General features: G+C 36.1%; 1 protein-coding gene across 15 annotated transcripts in view; it reads right to left on the bottom strand.

Annotated features, from left to right (window-relative positions):
- PPP1R9A (protein phosphatase 1 regulatory subunit 9A) overlaps positions 1 to 26079 on the bottom strand; it is a 298618-nt gene that overhangs the window by 112218 nt on the left and 160321 nt on the right. For all 15 annotated transcript variants that reach the window (XM_044386606.3, XM_044386621.3, XM_048212761.2 and 12 more), the window contains 2 exons: positions 23459 to 23579; positions 1820 to 1924 (listed from right to left, as the gene is read on the bottom strand). In XM_044386606.3, coding sequence (XP_044242541.1) covers positions 1820 to 1924; positions 23459 to 23579 — 226 coding nt within the window. The remainder of the gene's footprint in view (positions 1 to 1819; positions 1925 to 23458; positions 23580 to 26079) is intronic.

Raw genomic sequence — 26079 nt, 5'->3', positions numbered from 1 at the left:
TGGGGCGCCTGGGTGGCTCAGTTGTTAAGCGTCTGCCTTTGGCTCAGGGCGTGATCCCAGAGTCCTGGGATCAAGCCCCACATCAGGCTCCTCCCCTGGGAGCCTGCTTCTTCCTCTCCCACTCCCCCTGCCTGTGTTCCCTCTCTCTCTGGCTGTCTCTCTCTCTCTGTTAAATAAATAAATAAAATCTTAAGAAAAAAAAAAGAGCTTAGATTCTGTACAGAATGGGGGGCCACTGAAGGTTTGTGAAGAGGAGAAGCACATGATGGATGCGGAATTATCACTTCTACCCACAGGTCTCAGATCTTCCAGTACTAGAGTTACACAGAATGAATTAATTCCCTTTTCCATGACAGCCCTTCCTAGATTTGAAAACTGCTATTACTTTCCTCCGTTCAGAGGAAGGATGAGAAGGACAGACTGAAGAAGGGAGAGACTGAAATCAGGAGATAATTAAGAAGCCATTTGTAATTTGCAGGAGGCTTGAAATAAAAGGATGGCTATGATTTCATGTAACTATAAACTTCCTTGCAACTGATAAATGTTCTTATAAAAAAAGAAAGAAAAAAGAAAAATGTTCTTACAAGTTGAATGTATATCTTACTTATTTCACTTTAAAATTCACTTCAAAGCCTAACAGGCAGCTTTAAAACCAAGCTCTCTACTGACAGAGGAAAGTGCTGTCTCAAGAACAGAGAGCAATCTGCAGAAAGACAGTCACATTTCCTGAGGGAGCCCACCCACGCAGCTCTAAGAGAGCATCAGACAGTTTTTTCTGTGCTTTTTCCAATTATTTCACTTACTTTTCTCGGGACTATGGGTAGTCTTGAATCATCAACAGAGCACCCATAAAAGTCACTGATGTTGTATTCCTTAAACATTTCCTTCAGCATTAAAGGGTATTTTCCAACTGAAAAAGTCTAAATTCTAAAACTTAAACCCATGTTTGTGCAACATAAAACACGCTGCAATAAAATCTTCATGTTACCCTCTTTGCAGCAATATTAACTCATTGATATTTCAGAATACTGGCCGTTACATTCTGATGATAACACTAAAACATTCTGATAATTGCGCATACTCAATAATGTCCCCTACGTGTTCCTTCATAGGATTGATGGAAAAATATTAAGACATAAGCAACACAATATTTAAAAATAAATACCCTATGACCAAATAAAATGGATTTCAAACCTTGACCTTAGTTGGCTCAAAACTACTTTCTTATCTGTTTTCTAAGCTACAATTTTCAGAACCCCCAGGACAGGATATATATTTCAAGGTCCAAAAGAATGTACCCTCTGTCCTATTAAGTTGGCAAAGTTACAGTTTGCCAAAGATTAGTTCTATAAAGCCTATAAAGAATTTTTTTATATGCATGTATTAACCTCAAATAATTTAGCCAGTTTATCTATAAATATGTATCACTGGATATATGTATAATCATTTCAATTTCAATTTACTGTATAACTAGTTTTATTAAAAGGATTTAGAGTCTAAATTCGTATTTGTTGAGGACTTAAGGAGAAATTTTATGCAGTTAGACACACTAACATAGCTCAGTAATTAACCATACCGAGTCACACTGTACACTTCATATCTTCATGTCATTCTAAAATACCGTAATGTTTGGTCTTATATTGCATTTGCATAAACTAATTACAATAAAGAAGGAAACATTAAAAACTAAGGCAAGTGTTAAGTATTTAGATAAAATCTTCATTGTAATTACATACAACTATAGGTACAATTCAAGAAAACTAAAATTCAACAAAATGTTAAGTAATGAAATTATACATATCCAAAGCAACATATTTACCTGACATTGCCCTTGGTGTTTCTGAGAACTGTTGCAGCAAAATTCTGTGTGACACCCACCAAGCTGATTCCATCCACTTCCACAATCTGGTCATTGACTTGTATTCTTTGGGAAGAGGAGAAAAATGAGCCACAATTAACTTTTCTGATAGTACATTACCATTTTCAATACATGAGTTGACAAAATACTTGATTTTTATGATACTCTTATTGACCCAAAATGTGTCTTTTATCCACAAGCTCCCAATGTTAGTCAAATGCCTAATGTTTTTAAAAAATTGTTTTGAAAAACAGATTGTTTTGAAAAACAATATTAAATGGAGAGATTCAGTTTACCCAATATTCATATTCCTATCACAAAGAATTGGTAACTGCTAATGTATGACATACTTATCATTTTTTGTCCTTAATAAATTATATAAACCATAACAGATCCAGCTGAAATGTGCTGTGGGCCTCACCCCTAGTTCTGCTTTCCAATTCTCCTCTTCAAGGAAAAAACATCATCAGGAATTGCAGGGAATCCTTCCTATTCAAGTTGTACGCTTGAAATAGATAATGCTCGTAACTGTCTGTATGTGTATGTGTGCACACACGTATACAAATGCATATATTTATTTATGTTTAGGAGCAATTTACAGTATTAGTGTTGTTTAATGCTTTTAAATTTATAGAAATGTTTTATACATACCATTTTTTTAAAAAGATTTTATTTATTTATGTGGCAGAGAGACAGCCAGCGAGAGAGGGAACACAGCAGGGGAGTGGGAGAGGAAGAAGCAGGCTCCCAGCGGAGCAGGGAGCCTGATGTGGGACTCGATCCCGGAATGCTGGGATCACGCCCTGAGCCGAAGGCAGACGCTTAACGACTGCACTACCCAGGCGCCCCTATACATACCATTTTTTTTATTCCTCAAAAGGAAGTATTTCTCCCCCCCCCCCAGAGTGTTTCATTCATGGAGAAATTCAGAGGGAATTAGGTAATAAACACCCATGTGCCAAACACCCAACTTTATCAAATCTCAGCACTGTGCAATATTTGAGTCAGATTTTTTTCTAAAGAAATGTATTCCAGAAAAGCTTAAGTCCCTTTATTATTCACCTCTTATTCTAGTCCCTTTGCTGCTTCCAAAGAGGTAACAATCATACTAATTTTGATGCTCAGTCTTCCTACGGATGTTTTGAAGTAGAAATAATACGCATATGTGAATATGCACAATATGTGTATATTTGCAGTTTTCAAACATTATGAAGTGTGCCTCTCATTCCACAATTTAGTTTGCTTCACTCAACGTTATATATGAGATTTATCCACAGTTATAAATACCATTCTACTAGGTCATTTTAACAACCATGTAAATATATCTTCTCTGAATATATCAAAATACATCCATCCATTATTTGCAGATGGACAATTGTACTGTTGTCCACTTTAGCCATTATGAATACTGCTCATATGGGTCTCCTTACACATGTATATGCTTCTCCATGATATATACCTAGAAACAGAATTCCTCAATCAAAGAACACATATGCCTTTTCAACATAAACAAATGCACAAATTTTACTTCAAAATGCGTATGCCAATGCACATTCTCAACAGCACTGAATGAAAGGTTCTGACTTCCCACACTCTCACCACTACTTGGTATGTTCTGACCCTTTCAATAGTGGGGATCTTCTAAGTGTAAACAGACATCACACTGTGATTTTAATTGCATTTACCTGACTACTAGCGTGGTCGAACATTTATTTGTCTTCTGCAAACTGTTAGATCATGTCTTTTACCCATTTTTGTTGATGTTGTTGGGTTGGGTGTCTTTTTTCTTATTGGTTTATTTAAGATGTCCTTATCCATCCTGTATACTAACACTTTCTCAATTAAATATGTTGCATATACCTTTGTCCCAATCTGTGGCTTGTCTTCTCACATTTCTTTGAAAAATCGTGATTTTGAGGAAAATAATTTTTAAAAATATAATTACATTTGTAATTTCAGCTTTGTATCAGGTAGTTCTGTGTTTTGTTTCAGGAACCCCTTTCTGCCTCAAGGTTATAACAACGTTCTATATTGTCTTCTAAAAGTTTTAACATTTTGCCATTCTGCCAGGTAGTTATCGACCTGGAAATTATTTTTTATTATAATAATGTGTTAGCAATCTATTTTTATGTTTTCCAAGCATTACAAACAAATGCCTTAATAACATTTAATAAGAGTTTACTTTTCCTCCACTGGTTTGCAGTGCTGCATCCGTCAGGGTTCCAAACGTGCATCAACATGTTCTGGGTTTTCCATAGTTTCTACTTGTCTATCTCTGCACACTCTACCGCTTCATAATTAGTTTTGACATTTCATAGGATAATTCCCTCCACCTTTTTCATTGTCCTCAAATTTTTCTGAGCTCTTCGTGAGCTTTTTCTCTTCATAATTAGCTTTGGACTTACTTGCCAAGTTCTATAAAAGCACTCATTAAAATTTTAATAAAATCATACTGATTTTTAAGATTAGTTTGGGGAAAACTGACATCTTTATCATACTAACACTTCCAATCAATAAACCTTGTGCCACTATAATTACTCTGGACAAGTGCTGGGTATATCATATGTTGTTGCCATGTGTTCAGAAAAGCTATTGAAAGCTTGAAAATAAGAATAAAAAGGAGAGCAACTTATCTTTTCAATATGATTTTGGTACATTATTTAACAGGTCCAACCAAGGATAATTTGGGGGAATGTATTTTCATCGATCCACTGTTTAAAATTGATTAAAATCCTGGATATACTTAAGTTGCATGTTAATTTGCAGATTTTTCTGTCCTGAATAAATTCAGATACTTTCCTTCTGTTAGAAAAGATAATCCCATAGGCCATGGTTTATTTCCCTGTAGAATACTAACTAGTTTTATATCTAACTTAGTAATGTTATTCTAATACTACTTTATTAACTTGCCTTTAACTACGTACTTCTAAAATGTCCCCTGAATCACATTTACCACACCTCGCTGGTTCTTTCATTAATTAGTGAGTTAAGTAAAGTCTAATCCACGTTCATTTTGTATGTATGAAAGTCATTTTTTTAACTCTCTGCATATTAGCCTCCAATAGCTTTGGAGCGACCACCAAGATGCTGCCGTGGTTTCACAAAGCCCATGCAGCTGTTACCACGGAAATACACACGGCGGGCTGCTTAGGCCCAGGCGTAAGGGCTTGGTCCCAGGCGGATGCTAAGCAGCAACAGAGCACTACCTTTGTTAACATGGTTTTTGCCGAATGTAGTACTTTTGAATTTTTTTCTGGTTTTGTCCATTTTGGTTCTGGATCTAGTTTGCTCTACACAACGATGACAAGTAATTCTCCACTGGGAGCAGCAATGAGGAGGAGTGTAATTTGATACTCTGACCATTCGAGACGGCTATTGGGATTACAGGGATCTGTTATCTCTCACGTGAGAGATGATTAAAAAAAACCTGAGTTACTATCCTTTAATATTTCTTTGTCTATTTGTGGGCTTAAACTATTTCATAAAAAATTTCCTGAACACTAGAAAAGAAAATAGCCCTTTGAAATCTTGACTGGTGAGTTTTTGTGTTTCTTTGATTACTTAAAGCTGTTTCCGAGGTTGCAGAACTGAAGCGACAAAGTCTCTGTGTTGCTGTAACGGAGAAAAGCCGTTCTCTCTCACTGTGTATGCATGAAATATGTTCCTAACGTAGAAGGGTATTAAGTTAAAGTATAAAGTCTTGGATTTTAAAGGAGTGATAATCCGGTTCACAGAAAATAGTAAGCGCTTTCATAAATCTTATATTCTAGTATCTAATGAAAACTTTAAATGTGCTAGACATTTAAGGAAAAAATCCTTCTTAGAGATTCCGCTAGAAGCTCAGAAATAGCTTTAGAGAAAGCCCAGTTCACATAATAAAGTGAATCTTTAAACAAATAAGAGTAATTTAATAATTTTGGTTTAAAATACATACTTAGGTTTTCTCCACAATTTTGTAAAGGTATGGGTTTGTATTTTCCAAATGAAGAGAACTTCCTAATATCCTGATATGGATACTGATCAAATTAACAGTATCCTTACCTAAAGCTTCAAAAGCATAAGAAAATTAAATTGTGTTTAAATAAACTGAATCATAATTCTGACAAACTTTTATATCGATGGGAATTATGTTTTACAGAGTGTCAGCTTAAACATGATTTCCAAGATTCTTAGTTATCTCTAAAACCTTGGTCATAAAGCATAGCTTTTATTATATACACCTCTGCTTATATTAAAATGTTAAAAAGTTACTCCAGCTTTGCATCATGTTAAGGAATGTGTTTATCTTTGCGCTTTAAGAAGATGTAAAAATGGTGTGTGTGGCCGCAGAAAATGGTAGCTGCTAGTCTGGTATTTCTTGTGCATGACAGACAACCATCATCAAGTCCCCATCTACCTGCAAAGGTTGGTAACTAGAAGTTGGTTAAGTAAACTGTAAATTAAGTGTAATATGGGTAACTGAGACGATGCTAGCAGCAGCAGGGACAGAAAAAAGTACAATTGTGTAGGTGAGGTAATGGGACAAATTTTTTTTTTTTTTTTTTTTTTTGAGAGAGAGAAAGGACAGTAGGTTAGCCCTACAGTATCAGCCTGTTCTAGGATATGAGAGAATATAATGAAGATCAAAACTGAAGTGTGTATAGCAAGTTGAAGAAGCTTTGAAGAAGTGATTTTTGTTTGCCTTGGTTTATACCATCTGAAGCCAAAAAGAAGATATAAAATGAGCTGCTTCAGTCTTGAAGGACTTATTCATAATATAATTTAGAAGAAAAGAGTATAGTTCTTCTACTAAGAGTTACACAGAGTGAGTCAATTCCTATTTCCATGATAGCCCTTCATATATTTGAAAACTGCTATTATGTTCCTCCATGAGGGGTAAGGAGGAGAAGAGACTGAAGAAGGGAAAGATTAAAATCAGGAAGACAGTTAAGAAGCCATTTGCAATTTGTAAAAAGCTTGAAATGATGACAGCACAAAATTATGAATGAGAGCTCCTTTTACTTCATATCCTCACCAACATTTGGTGTTGTCAGTGTTTAGGATTTTGGACATTCTAATAGGTGTAATGGTATCTCATCCTTGTTTTAATATGCAATAACTCACAGACTGGGAGAAAACATTTATATACCATACATGTGATATGGGGCTTGTATCTATAGTATTATAAAGATAGTTACAACCCAATTACAAAGAGACAAACAATCCATTTTAAAACTAAGTCAAAGACAGACAGATAATGTATGATCTCACTTATATGAAGAATCTAAAAACCAGAACAAACAAACCGAAAACTAAGGCTCACAGACACAAAGAACAGACTGGTGGTTGCCAGAGAGTAGGGGGGTGGAGGATGAACAGAATGAATGAAGGGGGTCAAAAGGTACAAACCTCCAGCTACAAAATAAATCAGTCATGGGGATGTAATCTACAGCATGGTGACTGTAGTTAATAACACTGTACTGCATATTTGAAAGATGCTATGTGACTATATCTTCAAAGTCCTCATCACAAGGAAAAAAAAATTGTAACTATGTATGGCGATGAATGTTAATTAGACTTACCATGATGATCATTTCACAATGTATACAAACCATTATGTTGTACACCTGAAACTAATATAATGTTATATGTCAATTATACCTTAAGAGAAAAAAAAGTAAGCAAAGGATCTCAATCACCAAAGAAGGTACCCAAATGGCCAAGAAGCACACGGGAAAGATGCTCGATATCAACAGCCATCAGGGAAATACAAATCAAAACTAAAATAAGATACCTCTTCACATCCACTTGGAGATGGTTATGATCAAAAGACAGATAATAACAAGTGTTCATAAGGATGTGGAGAAATTGAAACCTTCATACATTACCAGAGGCAATATAACATGGTGCAGCTACTTTGGAAAACCATCCAGCAGTTTCTCAAAAGGTTGAACATAAAGTTACCACATGACCCAGAAATTCCACTGTTAGGTATATACCAAGAAAAATGAAAACATGTCCACACAAAAATTTGTACACGAGCAGCATTATTCATCACAGCCAAGAAGTAGAAACACCCAAATATCCACCAGCTGATGTCAGAATAAACAAAATGTGATATATCCATTCAATAGAACATTATTTGGAAATAAAAAGGAATGAAACGTGATACATGCTACCACATGGATGAACCTTGAAAACATTCTGCTACTGAAACAAAGCCAGTCACAAAAGACCACATATTGTATGATGCCATTTGTACGAAATGTCCAGAAAAGGCAAATCTCTACAGACAGAAAGTATATTAGTGCCTAAAGCCGGGGAAGAGGGAGCAGTTGGGAGAAAAGGAAAATGACTGTTAATGGATATGGGGTTTCCTTCTGGAGTGATCAAAATGTGCTAAAATTAATTGGTTACACACATCTTGAATATTCTGGAAACCAATGAATTCTATAATTAAGTAAGTAAACTGTATGGTATGTGAATTATATTTCAAAAAAAATGTTAAAAATTCATCTTAAAGAACAACTTTATCCAAAATACCACCAGCTTTGTCATTCCCATAAAATATATTTCTAAATCGCTTAGTGTAGCTATCAAGTTTCTTCAGCATTAGGTCTTAACCTAATTTTGACATTTTTATCCCACATTATCCTTCTTGACATTTAAACTTTTATCATTTGTCCCCATCTGCCTCCACCCTTCACCATGCACAAGACTGGAGTACTTGTACCTATAAGAAAGAGGAACAGTGCTCAAGTTTAAGAATCTTTGGTTGGCTATTGGGCTAGAGGGTGGGCTCCTCAAATATTAATAAACGGATTAAATCTTACAGTGAATTAAAAATTCTAGTATACAGCATATGTTTCCCATTTGATCTATGTGGTTGAGAGACACAACTCTGTTCTCCCATACAGCAGGTCCAGGATCACTTTTTTCTCTCCTTTTTTTTTTTTCTTAAAGATTTTATTTACTTATTTGAGACAGAGAGAGAGAGAGAGAGATTGAGAGAATGAGTGCAAGGAGGGCAGAGGGAGAAGCAGACTCCCCAAAGAGCAGGGAGCCCAACTCGGGAGAAGCAGACTCCCCAAAGAGCAGGGAGCCCAACTCGGGAGAAGCAGACTCCCCAAAGAGCAGGGAGCCCAACGTGGGACTCAATCCCAGGACCCTGGGATCATAACCTGATCCAAAGGCAGATGCTTAACCAACTGAGCCACTCAGGTGTCCTCACTTTCTTCTTTTGCTAATCATTCTTCTCAGGACTTTGGAAAAGCCTGCCCCTCTTTAGTTCTCTAGTTTACTCTCTACTCCCCTTAAGTGGAAAGATGGATACGTCCACAACCATCTCCGCCTACTCTCATTCCTTCTCTTCCTTCCACAAAGTAGGGAGAACACCGAGTTTGCTCGGAGCTTCTTAACCATCTGAACAGTCTCTCATACTTTTTGCCAATATAGCCTCTTTCTAATTTTCCTCTAGGTCTAAGGAGGCATTGTGGTGGTAACATTATAGACTTGTCTTAGAAACAAAAAACCAATCAAGTGCTTTAGCCAACACCAGACTCACGTAGCTTAAACACTCTGCCAGATTAACTTTCCTCACGATGAGGTTGTGAGTCATAGCTTTGTGTTATTTGTTCTATATTTTCCTTTATGTAAAAGACATAAAACTGAACGAGGGCTCCCACTTGAGGGAGTTGGAAGAGTTGAAATTCAGCCCTCGTCTGGCCGTCAAGCCATGCACCCATAAGGTGGCACTTCTGTACGAGGTGCAGTTTTTGAATTGGCATGAAAGTATGATAACTAGTAGTGGCCCTACCATACTGGATAGGATAGTCCAGGGCACTAGTTCCCAAGCTGCCTGGCTGCAACAGAATAAAATGGAGCAACTTGGAAAATTATAGATTCCTGGAGTTGCACCTCCTCTGAAATTCTCATCCAGGAGATATGGAGTAAAACACAGGAGAGACAGTTGAGCTATTTCCTGATTTCGTCTAGTAGAAATAAAGGTGTCATTCACAAACAAGCTTTTACATAAATACATGCTTTCATTTCTCTTGGAAAATACCAAAGAGCATAACTGCTCACTTGAAAGGTAAGAATCTGTTTAACTTTAAAAGAACTGCCACACTGTTGTCTTAAGTGGCAGTAAAATTTTATATTCCCACAACCATGTATGAAGGTTCCATTTCTCAGCATCCTTGCCAACATTTTATATTGTCAGTGTTCTTGTTGTTAGCCATTCTATTAGGTGTGTGGTGGTATCTCAATGCAGTTTTAATTTGCATTCACTAATGACTAATGGTGTTGAACATATTTTCACATGCCACTGGCCATTCCTATATTCTTCTCTGTGATATGGCTGTCAAATCTTTCGTCCTTAATTTTTAAAATTGGGTTGCTGTTATTCACTTGCAAATGTTCTTCATATTCTGTGTGCCTGTTTTGCAAATATTTTCTCCTTGCTTATAGCTTCTCTATTCATTTTGTAACTGTGTCTCTCAAAGTAAAAAAGTTGTGATTTTAATGAAATTCAATTTGCCAGTTTTTTCCTTGATGGTCCGAGCTTTTGTTAGCTGTCTCAGAAACCTTCATTTAATGTGATGATACAAAGATTTTCGTCCATGCATTCTTTTACAGGTCTCACAGTTTGAACTCTTATCAGGTCTCACAGTTTGAACTCTTATGTCTAGACCTATGAATAATTTTGATTAAAGTTAATTAATTATGGTGTGGTAACATTTGTGGCTCAATGTTTTTTTCCTCATATGGATAGCTAATTCTTTCACTGCTGTTTGTTGAAAAGACTGTACATTTTAGCACTGAGTTATCATGGCACTTTTACTGAAAGTCGACTGACTATATATGTCTCAATCTATTCCTTACTTTCTATTCTATTCCATATATTTCTATTTTTATACCAATATCACATAGTCTTGGTTACTGAGGCTTTATAGTAAGTCTTATAAAATCAGGCAAGGTCAGTCCTCTAATTTTATTCTTTTTCAGAATTTTTATTCTAGGTCCCTTGCATTTACACATGCATTTTGAAATCAGCTAATCAATGTCTTAAAAAAAAAATGCCCACTGGAATTATTGGTTCCCTTTCCATCATTTGATTTATGCCAATCTCTTTTCTGTGACAATATCTTCTCTTGGCCAGTTGTCATTTAAGTACTTTTTCTCAGAGACTACCTAGAAAACATCTTTCTTGATTAAATGTTACTTAATCTTAGTAGCATTTTTTAAGCTTTCTTTGTGTCTCTGGTACACATAATTTGTGTAATATAATTTAACATTTTCTTGTGTTGCTTTGTAAAAGTTATTTTGTTGTGTAGGGATGTGTTGGGGGTGGGGATGTTGTGTTTTAAGTTGATTCTAAACTACTTTAATGGCCAAAATTACGACTTTATTTCTTCCTAACCTTTACAAAAAATCAAATGGAATGCTATGGAAGCAATATATGCTCAACACATGCTTTGACAGCAACAGTTCCTCAATGTTTCTGAGTGACCAGTGACTGTGCCTGTAAACGCATGGCAGCTCTCCAAGGAACTTTCATGGCAGTTCAAGAGCCTGATTTACCAGTATCTATCGAAGATAGAGGCAAGAAGGAATTCTTTATCTTTCAACTATTTAACTGAAAATATACTTTGTATTCGGAAAAGCCAAATTAAAGTTGAATTATAGAATTTTAAAGAGGAACACAGTTGGCCTTCCGGGGGGTGGGGGGAAGTAAAGCTGAAAAGCTCAAACTCTCAAAAGGAACGTCATTGTTATGCTTTTATAAAATGAAAAGATGGTAAGGTGACTTTAATCGGGCAAGAGCATTTGAGAAGGTAGACATTTTAAGAAAAGACGTAAGTTTAAGGATGAGCAAGGGGACTACTAAACAGGACAGAAAACTTCTAAAACGGGTTTTCTCTGTAAGCCAATACATACAGGGCTAGCATTTACTGGGGAGGAAATAAAAGTAAAAACAAAATATAGGTTTTTACATTGATAATAGACAGAGTAATCAGAGTTGAAAGAAAATGAGGGTGATGATTGTCTTAATGGACAAGAATAAAGGAAGTACAAGCAAGGTCAAAGAAATTTCTGAAAATACACATCTTTGTACAGGATAATTTAGACAAAATGCAATGAAACAAATACAATTAGAGGGACATTTCTAAGTACTCTAATCAGAAGGAAGATAGAAAAGTGCTGCAAAAATATAAGTAGAGAAAATAATATGCTTGCTTCATTGATTTGATTGATTCATTCAGTCAGTAATTTAGCAAGAGTGAGTCAATCCAACTGTAGTCCAAAAACAGTGAGTCATTGGGATATAAATTTGAATGAAGTATGATTCCTGTTTCAGAATATCATACACACACACACACACACACACACACACACACACATTTACAGAAGTATAGCGGTATGTCTGTATGTTGCAGGAACTGGAGACACAGAGTGTGAAACATTACAATAAGTGTGTTAAGAAAGATATGGATAAAATAAGTTGATATTAACATGGGAGGGCTATTGTGAGGTGAGGGTCAAGTGGAACCAGAGCAAAGAAAAAACTGCAAATAGATGGATTCACAATGAAGTCACGGTGTTTTTGCAAGTAAGCCAAGAAAGTCATCAGCTATAGTCTAAGATGCTATCAAAATAAACAAACAAAAAGTAATGGAAATGTGACCCTCACAAAGACTAGAGATTACTGGAAATTACCTTTAGAAAGAGTAACAGATCAAACATTAAAAACTAAAGTCATAAGGAAATTTGCTCCCAAAAGACTGAATCTTAGAAGTGGTATCAATCCATTCATACATGGGCCTAAATGCTTATCAAAAGTCTAGTACCAGCATATTGCCATAGAAGACACCAGAAATATAACTGTAGTCCCTGCTCTTAATGACTTAACCATAAATCCAAGGATTCAGTCACTATACATGACATGATGACAAACACATAAACATAAATGCATGTGCTACAGACTATTACATTCAAGTGTACAGAGGCCAAGCCTTCGGCTGGGCTCCACCAGTGACATCTGAATGGTTTCAATGATGACCTGGACACTAAGGTTAGCCTTGAACAAAATGCTGAGAAAAATACTATTTTGGGTAGGACGAAGAGTATGAAAGAAGTATGGAAATAAGAAAAGGATCTGGGTCTTAGAGTTGCTTAGAGCTAAATTTCAATCCCAAAGTTTTCACTTACTGATAATCTACTGAAAGTACCCAATACGGTTTCCCATTTGCATGCTGTTTTAGGTGTACTTGTAAATCTGTGTGATGTAGAGAAATAGAAAAAGCAATGACTGAAAGATAGAAAAAGAAAAGAGCTAGAAAGCCGATAGTAGACTGGGAGTGAATGTTTCTACAAACCAGCCCTGGGAAGAGAGAAAGAAATCTGAGGTTAAGTAAATCCAGAGCCACCCACCAATCCTGTAAGCACAGTGAAAGTGAAGAAGGAATAAAGGGAGACTGGTGAGCTGAGCTACAGGGTCTCGGGCCTTGGTGGTAAACAAATCCAAATCTACAAAACTGGAAAAGCAATGAACACTTGGAAAAAGTACTGGGGGATGGGAAATGCCATTTACATGCATATCACCACCAAGAGGATAAAACAAATTCACAAGCACTTTCCTAATGCTGGACAGGAGTCAGCAAAAGGTATCCTACTGAAAAGTACATAACATGCAAAATGCTAAATGTAAATGAACGGGACTGTATCTATTATAGCAAAACTGTAAGATGTGTAATTGATAATCTCTTTCTTTATAACACATTTTGATTGCTTTATTTTAGCAAATGTTTATTTAGATGCTTTCATTCACTTACCTCAGACCACAGTTTTCTTAATCCCATTTTCTTTATTTTTTAAGATTTTATTTATTCATTTATTTGAGAGAGAGTGCACGTGCAAGTGGAGGGAAGGGGCAGAGGGGAAGGGAGAGGGACAAGCCCATTCCCCACTGAGCCACAGAGCCCTATGTGGGACTACACCTCACAACCCCAAGATCAGGACCTGAGCCAAAATCAAGAGTCAGATGCTTAATCGACTGAGCCACCCAGGTGCCCCTTAATCCCATTTTCTATGAAGCCTTATGTTTCTTCAACTATAAATTCCTGAAAGAATTAATCCTTAGTTTAGATAAAGAAGGTCTACTCTAACTACCATGCTGGTTGTAATATTAGGAAAAATGTATGGGAAAGGGTTTGCACAGTAATTGACGTATTATATGGCCTTAATACATTGTAGTTATAGTAATTATTATTTTGACTAAGAGAGGAGGTTGGGAAAGGAAACCAGTGCAGACAATAATGTAATCTTCCTGACTGAAGCAGACAATTGAATATGCACTTAAATAGCACAGGTATTCAAAGTCAATAAGACATTCGGCTCTGATTGGCAAGAAAAGGAAAAAAAATGGAGAGCAACTATACACTATTATTCACAAAGGCCATACAAACAAAGTGATAATTGTAGAAGAATAATCTTGGAACAAGGTAAGGATAAACTGGGAAAGATCAGCTGAAAGAAACCCCACACAAACCACGGCATAATTAGAGAAAGACTTGATCCAGAGATATGGCTCAAAGAATGAACACAAAAAAGAGTCTGAGGAACATTCCAAAGAAAGAAATATGCAATATAGTCAGATAGTCTATAGGTAAAATAAACGAAAGAACAGAGGATGACTGGAAAGTTTTACATCTACAGTAATGAAAAATGGGGTCAACACAGAAAAAAACAGGTTGTTCAGATCAAGGGAAAGGAAGAAAAAAAATGAAGAGAGGAATTCAATATATGTTGAATCTGAGATGAAAATAAGACATAAGTGATGTAAGTGACTCCATTCTACATGCACCAGGACTGGGGTTCGAACTTGGGAGTCACTTCTATGGAGTCGTTTAAGAAAATCAGTTCACTGACTGAATATAAAAATGAGTTTAAGAAGCTAATTTGAGAGAAAAACATTGTTATAATACAGAATGAAAAATAAGAGGGAAAGGATCTACATAGCTGTCTCCCTCTCCCTCTCTCTTTCTCTCTCTCTCCCTCGCTTTCTCTCTCTCTCTCACACACACACACAACACACCCCAACAAAAAAACAACAAAAACCAAAACCAAGGAAGGGGGCATCGATCTCATTAGAAAGAAGTGATTATAATATGGCACTGAAAAGTTTAAGAAGATTAGGTCTAAGAAAAAGCTACTGGATGTCTCAAGAATTAGGTAAATAATTTTCAAAGCAATAAATTTGACAGAAAATTAAGGGTATAAACTAAATACAGAATCTGACTGTGTTTAAGTTTAGAGTTGCACTTTAATTCTGTGTCTAGCACTTGATTGTTTTTGTTATCAAATTGGGGGAGTGGGAGAGAAAACTCCACGTAGTTAAGAAGTGAAGGCAGTTGGTGTGGGCCACGTGCCGTAGCCTTGAAGGCTAGCACCGAAAGGACAGAGGAAAGCACAGTTTTAAGACATGTAACAGGAAACAAACACATGGAAAATAATTTACAGGAAAAAAATACAGGCGTCCAGTAAACATCCTAAGAGTCTCAAAAACGAGAAATTAAAATTTAAAAATAATATCTCATCAGTTTATTAAAGATTTCAGAGCACGATATTCAGTCTCGCTGAGGGTGCAGTAGACTGCTGCTGACACTGCTCAGGGGTACCAACTGATCAATCTTGCTGAAGGGCAGCTTAGCAATGTGTTTCTAAAGCATTTAAAATGTAATGCACCTGGACACAGTATTTCCGCTCCAAGGAAGTAATTTCGAAGAAATCATTAGAGATATTCACAAAGATTTTTATATAAAAATGCTAATCTGATCACCACCTTGAAACAACATACTAGCATAACAATAGGTAAATGATTTCTCTATATAATACAACAGCAAAATGTACCCTTAGACTCTGCTGCAGGAAAGTGTTTAATGATGGGATATAACGTAACGTATTATTTAAGTATAGGCTCTGAAGTCACATATGCTAGATTTATAGCCAGGCTCTGTCACTTACTTGCTGCAACTGTTAAAGTAGAGCCAAAATGTCCTCATATATACAACAGAAATAATAATGATACATATTTAATCATAGTTATTAGCAATAATAAATAAATAACAAAATATAAAAAGCATAGAACACTACCTGACATATAGTAAGCACTCAACAGATACTACCTTGATGAATAGAAAGTATAAAAACCCACAAAGCTATATATTCAGCTGATCCTTAATTTTGTTAAGTAAGTAAACAAAGGCATAATAATATGCACAGAAAAAAATCCAGAAGGAAATTCACCAGCAGAATTTTAGTATTGATCAACTCTAGATGGTGGGATTACATGAAATTTTTATTGTCTTCTTTTTATTTTTCTTTATTTTTTTTTTAATTATTTTTTTAAATTTTAATTTTAATTCCAGTTAACATACAGTGTTATATTAGTTTCGGGCGTACAATATAGTAATTCAGTACTTCCATACATCACCCTGTGCTCATCAGGACAAGTGCACTCTTTAATCCCCATCACCTATTTCACCCATCCCCCCACCTCCTCCCCTCTGGTAACCATCAGTTTGTTCTCTGTAATTAGGATTTGATTGATTTCTTGATTTCTTGGTTTCTCTCTCTCTCTTTTCTTGATTTCTCTCTCTCTCTTTTCCCTTTGCTTGTTTTATTTCTTAAATTCCACATACGAGTGAAATCATATGGTACTTGTCTTTCTCTGACTGACTTATTTTGCTAAGCATTATACTCTAGCCCCATCCATATCATTGCAAGTGGCAAGATTTCGTTCTTTTTGATGGTTGAGTAATATTTCTTTATATAGATATTATTTATAGTAAATATATGTATATATTTAATAAATATATATAATAAATATATAAATAAGTATATATTTACTATAAATAACACTTGGGCTGCTTCCATATCTTGGCTGTTGTAAAGAATGCTGCTATGAACTATAAACATACGGGCATGGAAATGAAGCTTTTCTTAAAAACAATAGTATGAAAGTTAACATCAACTGAATATTTAGAGTAGGGAGTGGTATCTTATTCTTTTTATATAATAATATTTTTTATTATATTATGTTAGTCACCATACAGTACATCCCTAGTTTTTGTATATTTTTCTTTATTTTCTAAACTGTCAAAGATTACACTAAAACTTTTTAAATGTTTTCTAAAATTAGCATATGCTAATTTGACACTTGAGGATAGCATTTCATGGTGACTGTGGAAACAGTCTAAAAAGTTCTCCTTTAGACTGAAGCATTGTAGCACTTGTTCTTTATTAAAGACACATATGTGCATAACAATAAAATAACTAAAGGTTCTGGACTCAAGGATCTATCATCTATAACCCAAAGCCAAAAAAGGCTTTGTCTCAAAAAAATATAAGCGACAGAGGGAATTAATACACATAGTTTGAGCTTCTGCTTGTCAACAGAGATTTTACAATGCTTCTCATATACAAGTCACTTAAATAAGCAGAAAATACAACAATATGGATAGCACTTTCTAATTTTCTTAATTCATCTGTGTACACATACTTCTGGTTCATGCACTCATGTGCCTAAAATAAAAAAAAAAGTCTGGAAAAAATATTAAAAGGTAAAAACAAACAAACAAAAACCCATCAACCTAAAATTCTACACAGACAAAAAATGTATCTTTAAAAAAGCAAAGGTAAAACAAAAAGACGTTTTCAGACATACAAAACTGAAAGAATTCACCACCATCAGACCTGGTGATAAAACGTTAAAGGCAGTCCCTCAGGGAGAAGGAAACTAATACAAGATGGAATAGGGAACTCACAAAGGAATGAAGAGCACTGGCAATGGTCCCTGAGAAGACAGACATGACCTAAGCTCTATATAAAGCACTCCATGCAGCAGGGACAGTGACAACAGATATTTGGCGCGGATTTGCTCAACGAGAGGAAGAGGCGGCCCATGATTAAAATGCAGGTTCCTGATCCTACATAATTCTTCCCGCCTGCCTCAATACAGACAGCATTAAGGGGATGAAGAGAGCTCAGTGCTATTTGATTATTATTTTCATTAAAAGAATATTTATTTTAAAAAGTCCTCATTTCAAAGTGTTACATTCATTAAAGGAAAAAAAAATGAAAATCTGATACACAATTTAAAAACACCAAGGAAATAAAACCACCTTTAATTTAAAAAAGGGGGGGGAGGGAAGTTCTATTGATTTTGATATTCTGAGAGGCATTTTAATTTACCATTTCATAGAGGAAGACTGTGTGGTGATTAAGGTGGAGACAAACTCAAGAAACTAAAAATGAGCAGAAGGAGGAGGAGACGTAAAGAGGACTGGACAGCGGATGAGAGGAATAACACTGGTTAAAAAGAAAGGGTAGCAATTCAGGTTTATTGCCATCGTACTCTGAGCCTACAACCCACAGATCATAAGCCAGCAGGGTATTTAATACATAAATGGTTATAATGGTAGAGAAATAGGTTTTCCTATAGTAACACTGATAATCTCTGGAAACGTGGTTCATAATTAGAAGCACAAAAAAGACCAGGCATGAGTCCTGGTGGTAAAAATTAAACAGACAGCTCTCTGAACCAGACCATCCCGGAGCACAGAGAATACAGACAACCTGGGCTTTCCCCAAGTTTTACAGACCGACACAGGAAACAGCCTGCTCTTCCCTGGAAACACTGCCTACCGAACGGAGTCGACGGATGTACCTGGCTAGCCTGTCATTGTTTTCGTGTGCTAATGAACAACCGTGTACAACTCGTGCCCTGCAGCCTCCACGGTATTTCTGATATCCCTCAACTCGGAATCGAAAACCCAGAACCAATGGGGCAACGGGGGTAAGCTCACAAACATACATGAACTGGACGATCCTGGGGTTTGCTTCACGTTACTGGATAGTTCTCTAGTGACACGATGCATCTGGGAAGGGGAAACAAAAACAAAAACTCTACCTCACAGGGCTTATGTAAACAAAGCAACGAATGCCGAATGAAAGGGAGACCAGGGGGAACAACATTAACGACCTCCGGTCGACACAATTTTCCCCGAAATGTCAGAGAGCAGAGTTTTCGATGTATATGAAAATGTGTCCATATCAAAGCAGTAACATCCCAACTCTCTAACGGGGTGAACGAGCGAACTGTTTGATGAGGAGAGTGACACAGGAGTGTGTGCACAGAGAGGAAACCCTCGACCACGGACACAATGAAAACAGCAGTTTCCACTGAGGTTGTCTGGCCTTGAGGGCGCCCCAGGGGCACAGATGGGTCCTGCCCGAGGGAGCGTCTGCTGCAGGCGAAGCTCAGAATCACACTCTTCATCCGTTTGACGTGTTGCTGCTACCCAAAAGCTGGTCAAAAACAACTAAAATCATATGAAAACCTTGAAAGGCTTGAATGAAGGTAAACTTACATCGCGCCCTCATTTCACATTTGATCACTTTTTCAAACAAACTGAACAGGACAGTGTTCTCAAATGATGACATGCAAACACCTGAGAAACACAGGAGCCAGAAACAAAGCAGATCCCAAATGCCTGTTCAGTTTGCCTCCGGAGCACAGCGTCATTACTGTCATTGGTCAGTTACCATCCGCGGGACTTACTCCAGCAGCACTTCCAACTCTGTTACCATAAAGTTGATTTTGCTTTATAGATTCATGAAAGAGGACTGGAGAAATAACTCATGTCCTGTGTACCAATCGTAAAATGTATGGCCGCAAAGCTAATGGTTTTATTGTTAATATTATAATTCTTAATATTATAATATTATAATAAAATAATATTTTTACTAAGTATTATTTTTATTTCCATTTTAATAAAATATTTACTAATAGATAAAATGTATTTAATAAAATTAATATTTTACTAAAATTAATCTTATTTAATATGATTTGTAGTTATCTTCTACTAAAAAATTTAAAACTAAAACAGATGGTGGAAATGGCTATCAACACATGTCACTTAGCTAAATTGCAAGCTACTCTGTTTGAGGCAGGGTAGCACAAAAAAGAGAAAGAGGGTGAGAAGAGAAAAAGAAGGGAGGGGGACGGGAGGGGAGAAAAAACGTTAGACCTAAGTAAATGTTTTGAAAGTGATTAAAGCACAAGTACTCACTCCAACAAATATTTATTGAGCACCCCTACATTTCGGGCATCACATGAAATGGTACAGACAGACATGAAAAGCTTGACAAATGAAAATTTCGAATATAGAACATAATATCAAAAAGTAAGGAAGATTCAAAACTTTTTAAGTACACTCTGGATGACACAGGAGATAAATGCCCATGCCAAATTTTTAAAAGTGCTCAAAACATGGTGAGTTCATGAGATGTTTTGAAGGGGTAAAAGCAATCACAACAAAAAAGGTTTCCTGTGTGGGGGCAGTAAGTGGAGAGGTGGGAGAAAAAAATGTTCTGGGTAAGTCCATAAGTCTGTTTATTTAACATCCCTTGAAGGTAATGTGACTGAATCTGAGATTAAATTGAAATAATTTTCTTAAATAGAGTTAAGAAACTAAAGCAAGGGGCGCCTGGGTGGCTCAGTCGGTTAAGGACAGACTCTTGATTTCAGCTCAGGTCACGATCTCAGGGTCATAGGATGGAGCCTGGCGTCAGGCTCCGCGACGGGCTCCACGTTCATCACAGAGTCTGCTTAGGTTTCTCCCTCCCTCTCCCCCTGCCCCTCCCCTACTTGCGGACACTCTCTCTCTCTCTCTCTCTCTGTGTCTTTATTTTAAAAAAAACCAACAAAACAAAAACCTAAAGCAAGCTAGAAGTGTTAAAAAAAAAAAAAAAGACCTTTATCCTATTAAAGCTAAAAGGAATTTTAAAGAACACCTAAACCAGAACTTTAGTTTTGTCCACAACTGAGGTCTGAAGAGCAAGTTTCCCAAGGTCACATGATAACTTTATTATTTTTAGTTATAATTTAAAATATATATACAAGTATTATAAATTCTCTGCAGAAAAATTCAATATTCCGTATTAGTTGAAATTTTAAAAAACTCACACAGACTAGAGCCATTCAATACTTTCGTGTGTATTAATTCTACATTTTTTTGAGAGAAAGAAAAAGAAAAAGAGTGTGGGGGAAGGGTGAACAAACAGAAAACATATCCGCAGAGGAATGGCATCATAGTGATCAATGTGCTTTGCACATCCTGAACACAATATCCTTCTATGCCCATGTAGATGTAACTTTTTTAAAAAAAAATTATTAACTGGAGGGAGCAATCAACCGTTCTTTTTGTAATTTTTATACTGATAAATTTTAAACAAACATCTAAATATTGTGTTCAACATAATGACCACAACAGTAATGGTGGGAATAATAATATAATAGTTTAAAAGATATGAAGACTGCCATAGGTCTAATAATGAGACTATATATACACATATATATCCTCAATTTTTAAACACATGTAAAATAAAAGGTATGAATTTAAAGATCTCTAAAGTTCCTCTGAACCTCTAAAATTTTATGATTCTGTACATATTTTATACATCTTTCTGTAGTTTTTCATAAGACTTCCCACAATAACTATTTTTAAATAAATTTCAAGCTCATTCCTACTTCATTCAAGAACAGTTTCATACAAAGACAGCTCTGTGGAAGGTTTTAATTTACATAAGCATATTGAATGCTTACAACAATCCTGCAATATAGATAACATGAAAATTAAGTTAATTTGTTCAATATCTCACAGCTGGTAAGTAGAGGGGACAGAATTAGACTCCTGGTCACATGTTCCCAAAGATTCTGCTCATTTCATCAAATTGCCATCCTGAATATATTCACTGAGGCATTTATTAAGCATCTATTGTAACAACAGCAGGATTACCATCCTAGGTAAACATCCATTTAAAAGGACTGGGGAAATGGACACTGGGGCTGACAGAGCCAACTTCTACCGGTGCAAATACTGAACCTACGTAGAACAACAAATAAGGAAACAGGCTAATGAAAAGCAAACCTCATTTGAAAAGTGAGTGATGGAAAAACAAATAGGTCTGAGTTTAGAACAATGGGAATTGGCTAAGTGCTGAAAGCAAAATTTTCTACCTTTTTGTTTTTTAATCAATTTGTGTTTTTGTTTGGCTCCGTGCCCATTTAACTTAAGAGAGATGGTTCATAATAATTTCATCTTGTTTGAATACTAACAATAAGAAGTATTTCCTATCATTTCGGAACAGTTTTTAAATTTTTCATGAAACTTAAAAAGAAATGACACAGGTTTTACAAACAAATTTTAGCTCACTTGGAAGAAAGTTTCTAAATCAATAATGAGAAATTTTTGCTACTACCATGATAAAATTCATTGAAAGGGTAAAGAGATTATTTCCTTAACTACTTGAAGATGGGGAAGACTGTTAACAAATTACTTTTTAACACAAAATATTAATATCCCACTTTGTTTGTTTTAAGTGTGATACACATTCAATCAGGTGAACATTCACTCAGAAGATTCATTTCAGACCTTCTCTGTTCAAGTGCTGCGGGAATACAGCTAAGGCTCCTGACTGAGGTGTGGTCCCTAATTCACGGAAAGAGATGATACTGGTGTGGCTTTCTATTTAAATAAATCAATTTAGTTCCCCTTGGAAAATATCCATGTATATCAATATGTGTATTTAGGATTACAAAGAAATAAGGCTACTTCCTGTCCCATCAGAGATTTACAAATGATTTTCAACATGCTTTATCATTTCTTGATACATACTGAATACATACATACATACATACTGATACGTACTGAAACCCTGAAAAAAATCAAAGCCAGTTACTCTGTGCTCCTAAAAAAAAAAATAAGATGACATTTCTTTGAGTTTGGCACTCATATTTTCGGACCTACTTTTATTTCTACTGCCAACCTCTGCTCCAGCCCCAACCTGATGTAGCAGGAACGTAGAATGAGGATTCACCAAAACCTTTAAAGATGCTTGCAGCCTGAGATGATGAAAGCTAAGACATAAAATGACAATCATCTAACGTGCTGATGTGCACGCAGATTACCCAGGGCGGATGCTTAAGTAAAGACTACCGGAGCCCCTCTGACAGACTGAATTCCACAGGTTCAGCTGGCACTCAAGAACTTGTGTTTTTAGACAGAACACATTTTGAGAAACGTGATTTCCGGAATCATCATCATCGCGGAATCAGGTTTCCTATTTTCCCTTCTACCTTTGTCGTTCTCAAAAGTGCCAGAAATACTATCATTTGTTTCGATATTTCTGAAGTGAACCTATATGCTGATCTCCACAGGACATATTCTGAAACAATATACACCCATGTTTCTGCCCATTTCCCACTAGACAGAGAGATGAAACGATAAGGCGCCAAAGGTAGACAGACAGAGATAGTAGACCCAATATACACTAAAGAAAGCAGGAATTCTACCTGCAAATACCTAATATACACTAAAGAAAGCAGGAATTCTACCTGCAAATCAGAAAGTAATTCAAGTGTTTTAACCTTTTCCATACCTGAGACACATTCCAAAATTCTGTCCTAAAAAAATCAAAAGAAGAAAGCTACAACTGAAAGAAATTCCCAAAACGTTCCTAGAAGATTTTGGTTATTAACGACAGCAGTTAGCTTACCTGCCATCCCTCTGAGCAGCACCACCTTCTGTTACTGTCTTGACAAATATTCCCAGCTTTTCAAGTCCGGCATCTGCTCCAACACCCATTCCAATAATGCTTATACCAAGTCCATCCTCATCTATGAAAAAGGGAAAAACAACACAACAACCTAAGTTTTACACTAGCCCACAATTAGCTGGTGAGACCTCTCTTGCTTTTAGTTTTGTTCTTTATGGACTACATGACATGCTTGCCTTGGCAGAGTATTTTTTTCTATGCTGGGGAGTAAAGATGTTAAATGACCCCCTGAAGGGCTTGTGAGTTTAAACTCATCTTATTACTGCAGTTGGCTATTCATTTGTGATCCCAAGAAATAGTAATAATTTGATCACGGAGTAATCAATCTGCCTTAAAACACAGCTTCTCTAAATAATATATTTTAAACACAAAAGCATACACACCAAAACACATATATATTATTTTAAATGAATGTGTAATATATCTAATATCTATATTAGATTATTAGATTATATATCTATATCTATATTTTGTTTCATATCCCCATTCATGTTTAATAAGGTGGCATGTGTCTTTCAGTACTTTCCTCAGTCCTACTATACAAACACATAAAAGTATCAACAACTACAATATATATGTATATGTGCATAAATATAAATATACATACATATATGTATATGTGTCTACATACAATGGCTTATTTTTCCTTCCTATTTGCTTTATACAAATAAGATCGTATTATACCTAGTACTCTCTGCAGCTTACTTTCCTAATTCAATGATAGCTCATGGATATCAACTTACATAGCCTTAAATCACTTCTAATGATTGCATAATATTTCATGGTGAGATGGTATCATAACTTACCCAACCACTTCTCTACTGACAGGCATTCATTTTTGTTTCCATGTTCCTTGCCCGGTGAACAACACTGACAAATACGTTTTTAAATTCATTTACAATAATGTGTTTATCCATATTTCCATGAACATATGTATTTTAACATCAATGAAATAAAAGACACATTATTTCACATTCCACATTTTTTGGTCAACCTTGAAAGTTATTTTCTGATAGCCTCAAAGTCTTTGGAACCATATTGTATTAGCTCTATAAAAAAACAGACACTTGCTAATCAAGAGTGAAGGGTCGTCTAAAGGAAAACTGGCTCATCTAGTCAGCAGAACGCTTGATGCTTTTAAGACTTTTTAGCAGTAACAGTTAATACACTACGTATTCTTTTTTTTTTTTTTTTTTAAAGATTTTATTTTATTTATTTGACACAGAGACAGCCAGCGAGAGAGGGAACACAAGCAGGGGGAGTGGGAGAGGAAGAAGCAGGCTCATAGCGGAGGAGCCCGATGTGGGGCTCGATCCCGGAACGCCAGGATCACGCCCTGAGCCGAAGGCAGACGCTTAACGACTGCGCCACCCAGGCGCCCCCTACACTACGTATTCTTAATCAGTAACCTTTTGAATAGGGTTCATCTCATTGATTATTACTACTTGTCCCCGACTGCTGCTTTAAGTGTTTCTAAGTACAATTTATAATCCTACATCTGTATTCTACATAAGTTTAAAAACATGTCACTCGGCAAAAGTGTGATTTGCTTGCTCAGTTGTGTGCTAAAGAAAGCTTCGTAGAGTGCTCTCCCTGGAGGAACCGTTCAATGCGATCCCCAGATGAAGTTACTTCCTTCTGCATTGATTTTAGGCATAGGTGCCTCTCCAGCACGAGAACGTTAATGGTGACTAGTGCACAAGTCATCACCAGAGAAGTTCTTTCATTCCTTGTATTTAGAATGTTTGCACACATGTGGTTTCCCGTATTTATTTCATTCTCATTGTTCCTCTGGTACAGATACTCAAGTTCATCCAGAGGCTTTCTCTGGTTAAAAATTTTCCAACATTTAGGGTTTTTCCCAGAATGAGTTTTCTTGGGAAAAGAAAAGTTAGATTTGTGCTGAAGTCTCTTCCTCACTGGTCACATGTACAAAGTTTCTTCTCTTCCACAGGAATTGTCCTATGTGTATAGAAGGTTAGCTATACAACTGAACTCTTGCCCATATTCATCACATGCCTTGAGTTTCCTGGTGTGGGAATCTATTCATGTTGATGAAAGGATGAATGATGACCCAAAGCCTTCCCAGTGTTTACATACATGTAAGTGTTTCTCCCAGAGTGTTTGCTCTTGTGTCGTTTAAGAGATGATCACTGTAGACTCATCCACATTAAATAATGCCACAGGGCTTCTCTCCTATATGAAATCTGGTATATTCAGCATTTAACTGAATTCTTGTTCACATTCATTGTATTTACAGGAGTTTCTCTTCATTATGAATTACCATGTGTCAAGCTAACATTGGGCTGTAAGTGAAACTTTCTCATACTCAAAGAGCTCCTTTCAAATGTGAATTCTCTGTACCATCATGCCATTAAGTAGTTCCTTCTAGCAAATATCCTGCATGAAAATTTTGTCTTCGTTTTTAAGTGCATTTCCCTGCCTGGACTCAGGCTTTAGTAAAATTATCTTTCTTCCTGCCTTAGCAACCCTGTTGCTCTCACTGGAAAATCATTCAGATTTGCAGAGCTGAAAACCCAATTGTAGAAAAAAATGATAAT

This window comes from Ursus arctos, unplaced genomic scaffold (assembly GCF_023065955.2).
Source record: "Ursus arctos isolate Adak ecotype North America unplaced genomic scaffold, UrsArc2.0 scaffold_3, whole genome shotgun sequence".
NCBI classification, from domain to species: domain Eukaryota; kingdom Metazoa; phylum Chordata; class Mammalia; order Carnivora; family Ursidae; genus Ursus; species Ursus arctos.
The sequence above is the reverse complement of the archived record's forward strand: the minus strand, read 5'-3'. Positions and strand labels throughout refer to the sequence as shown.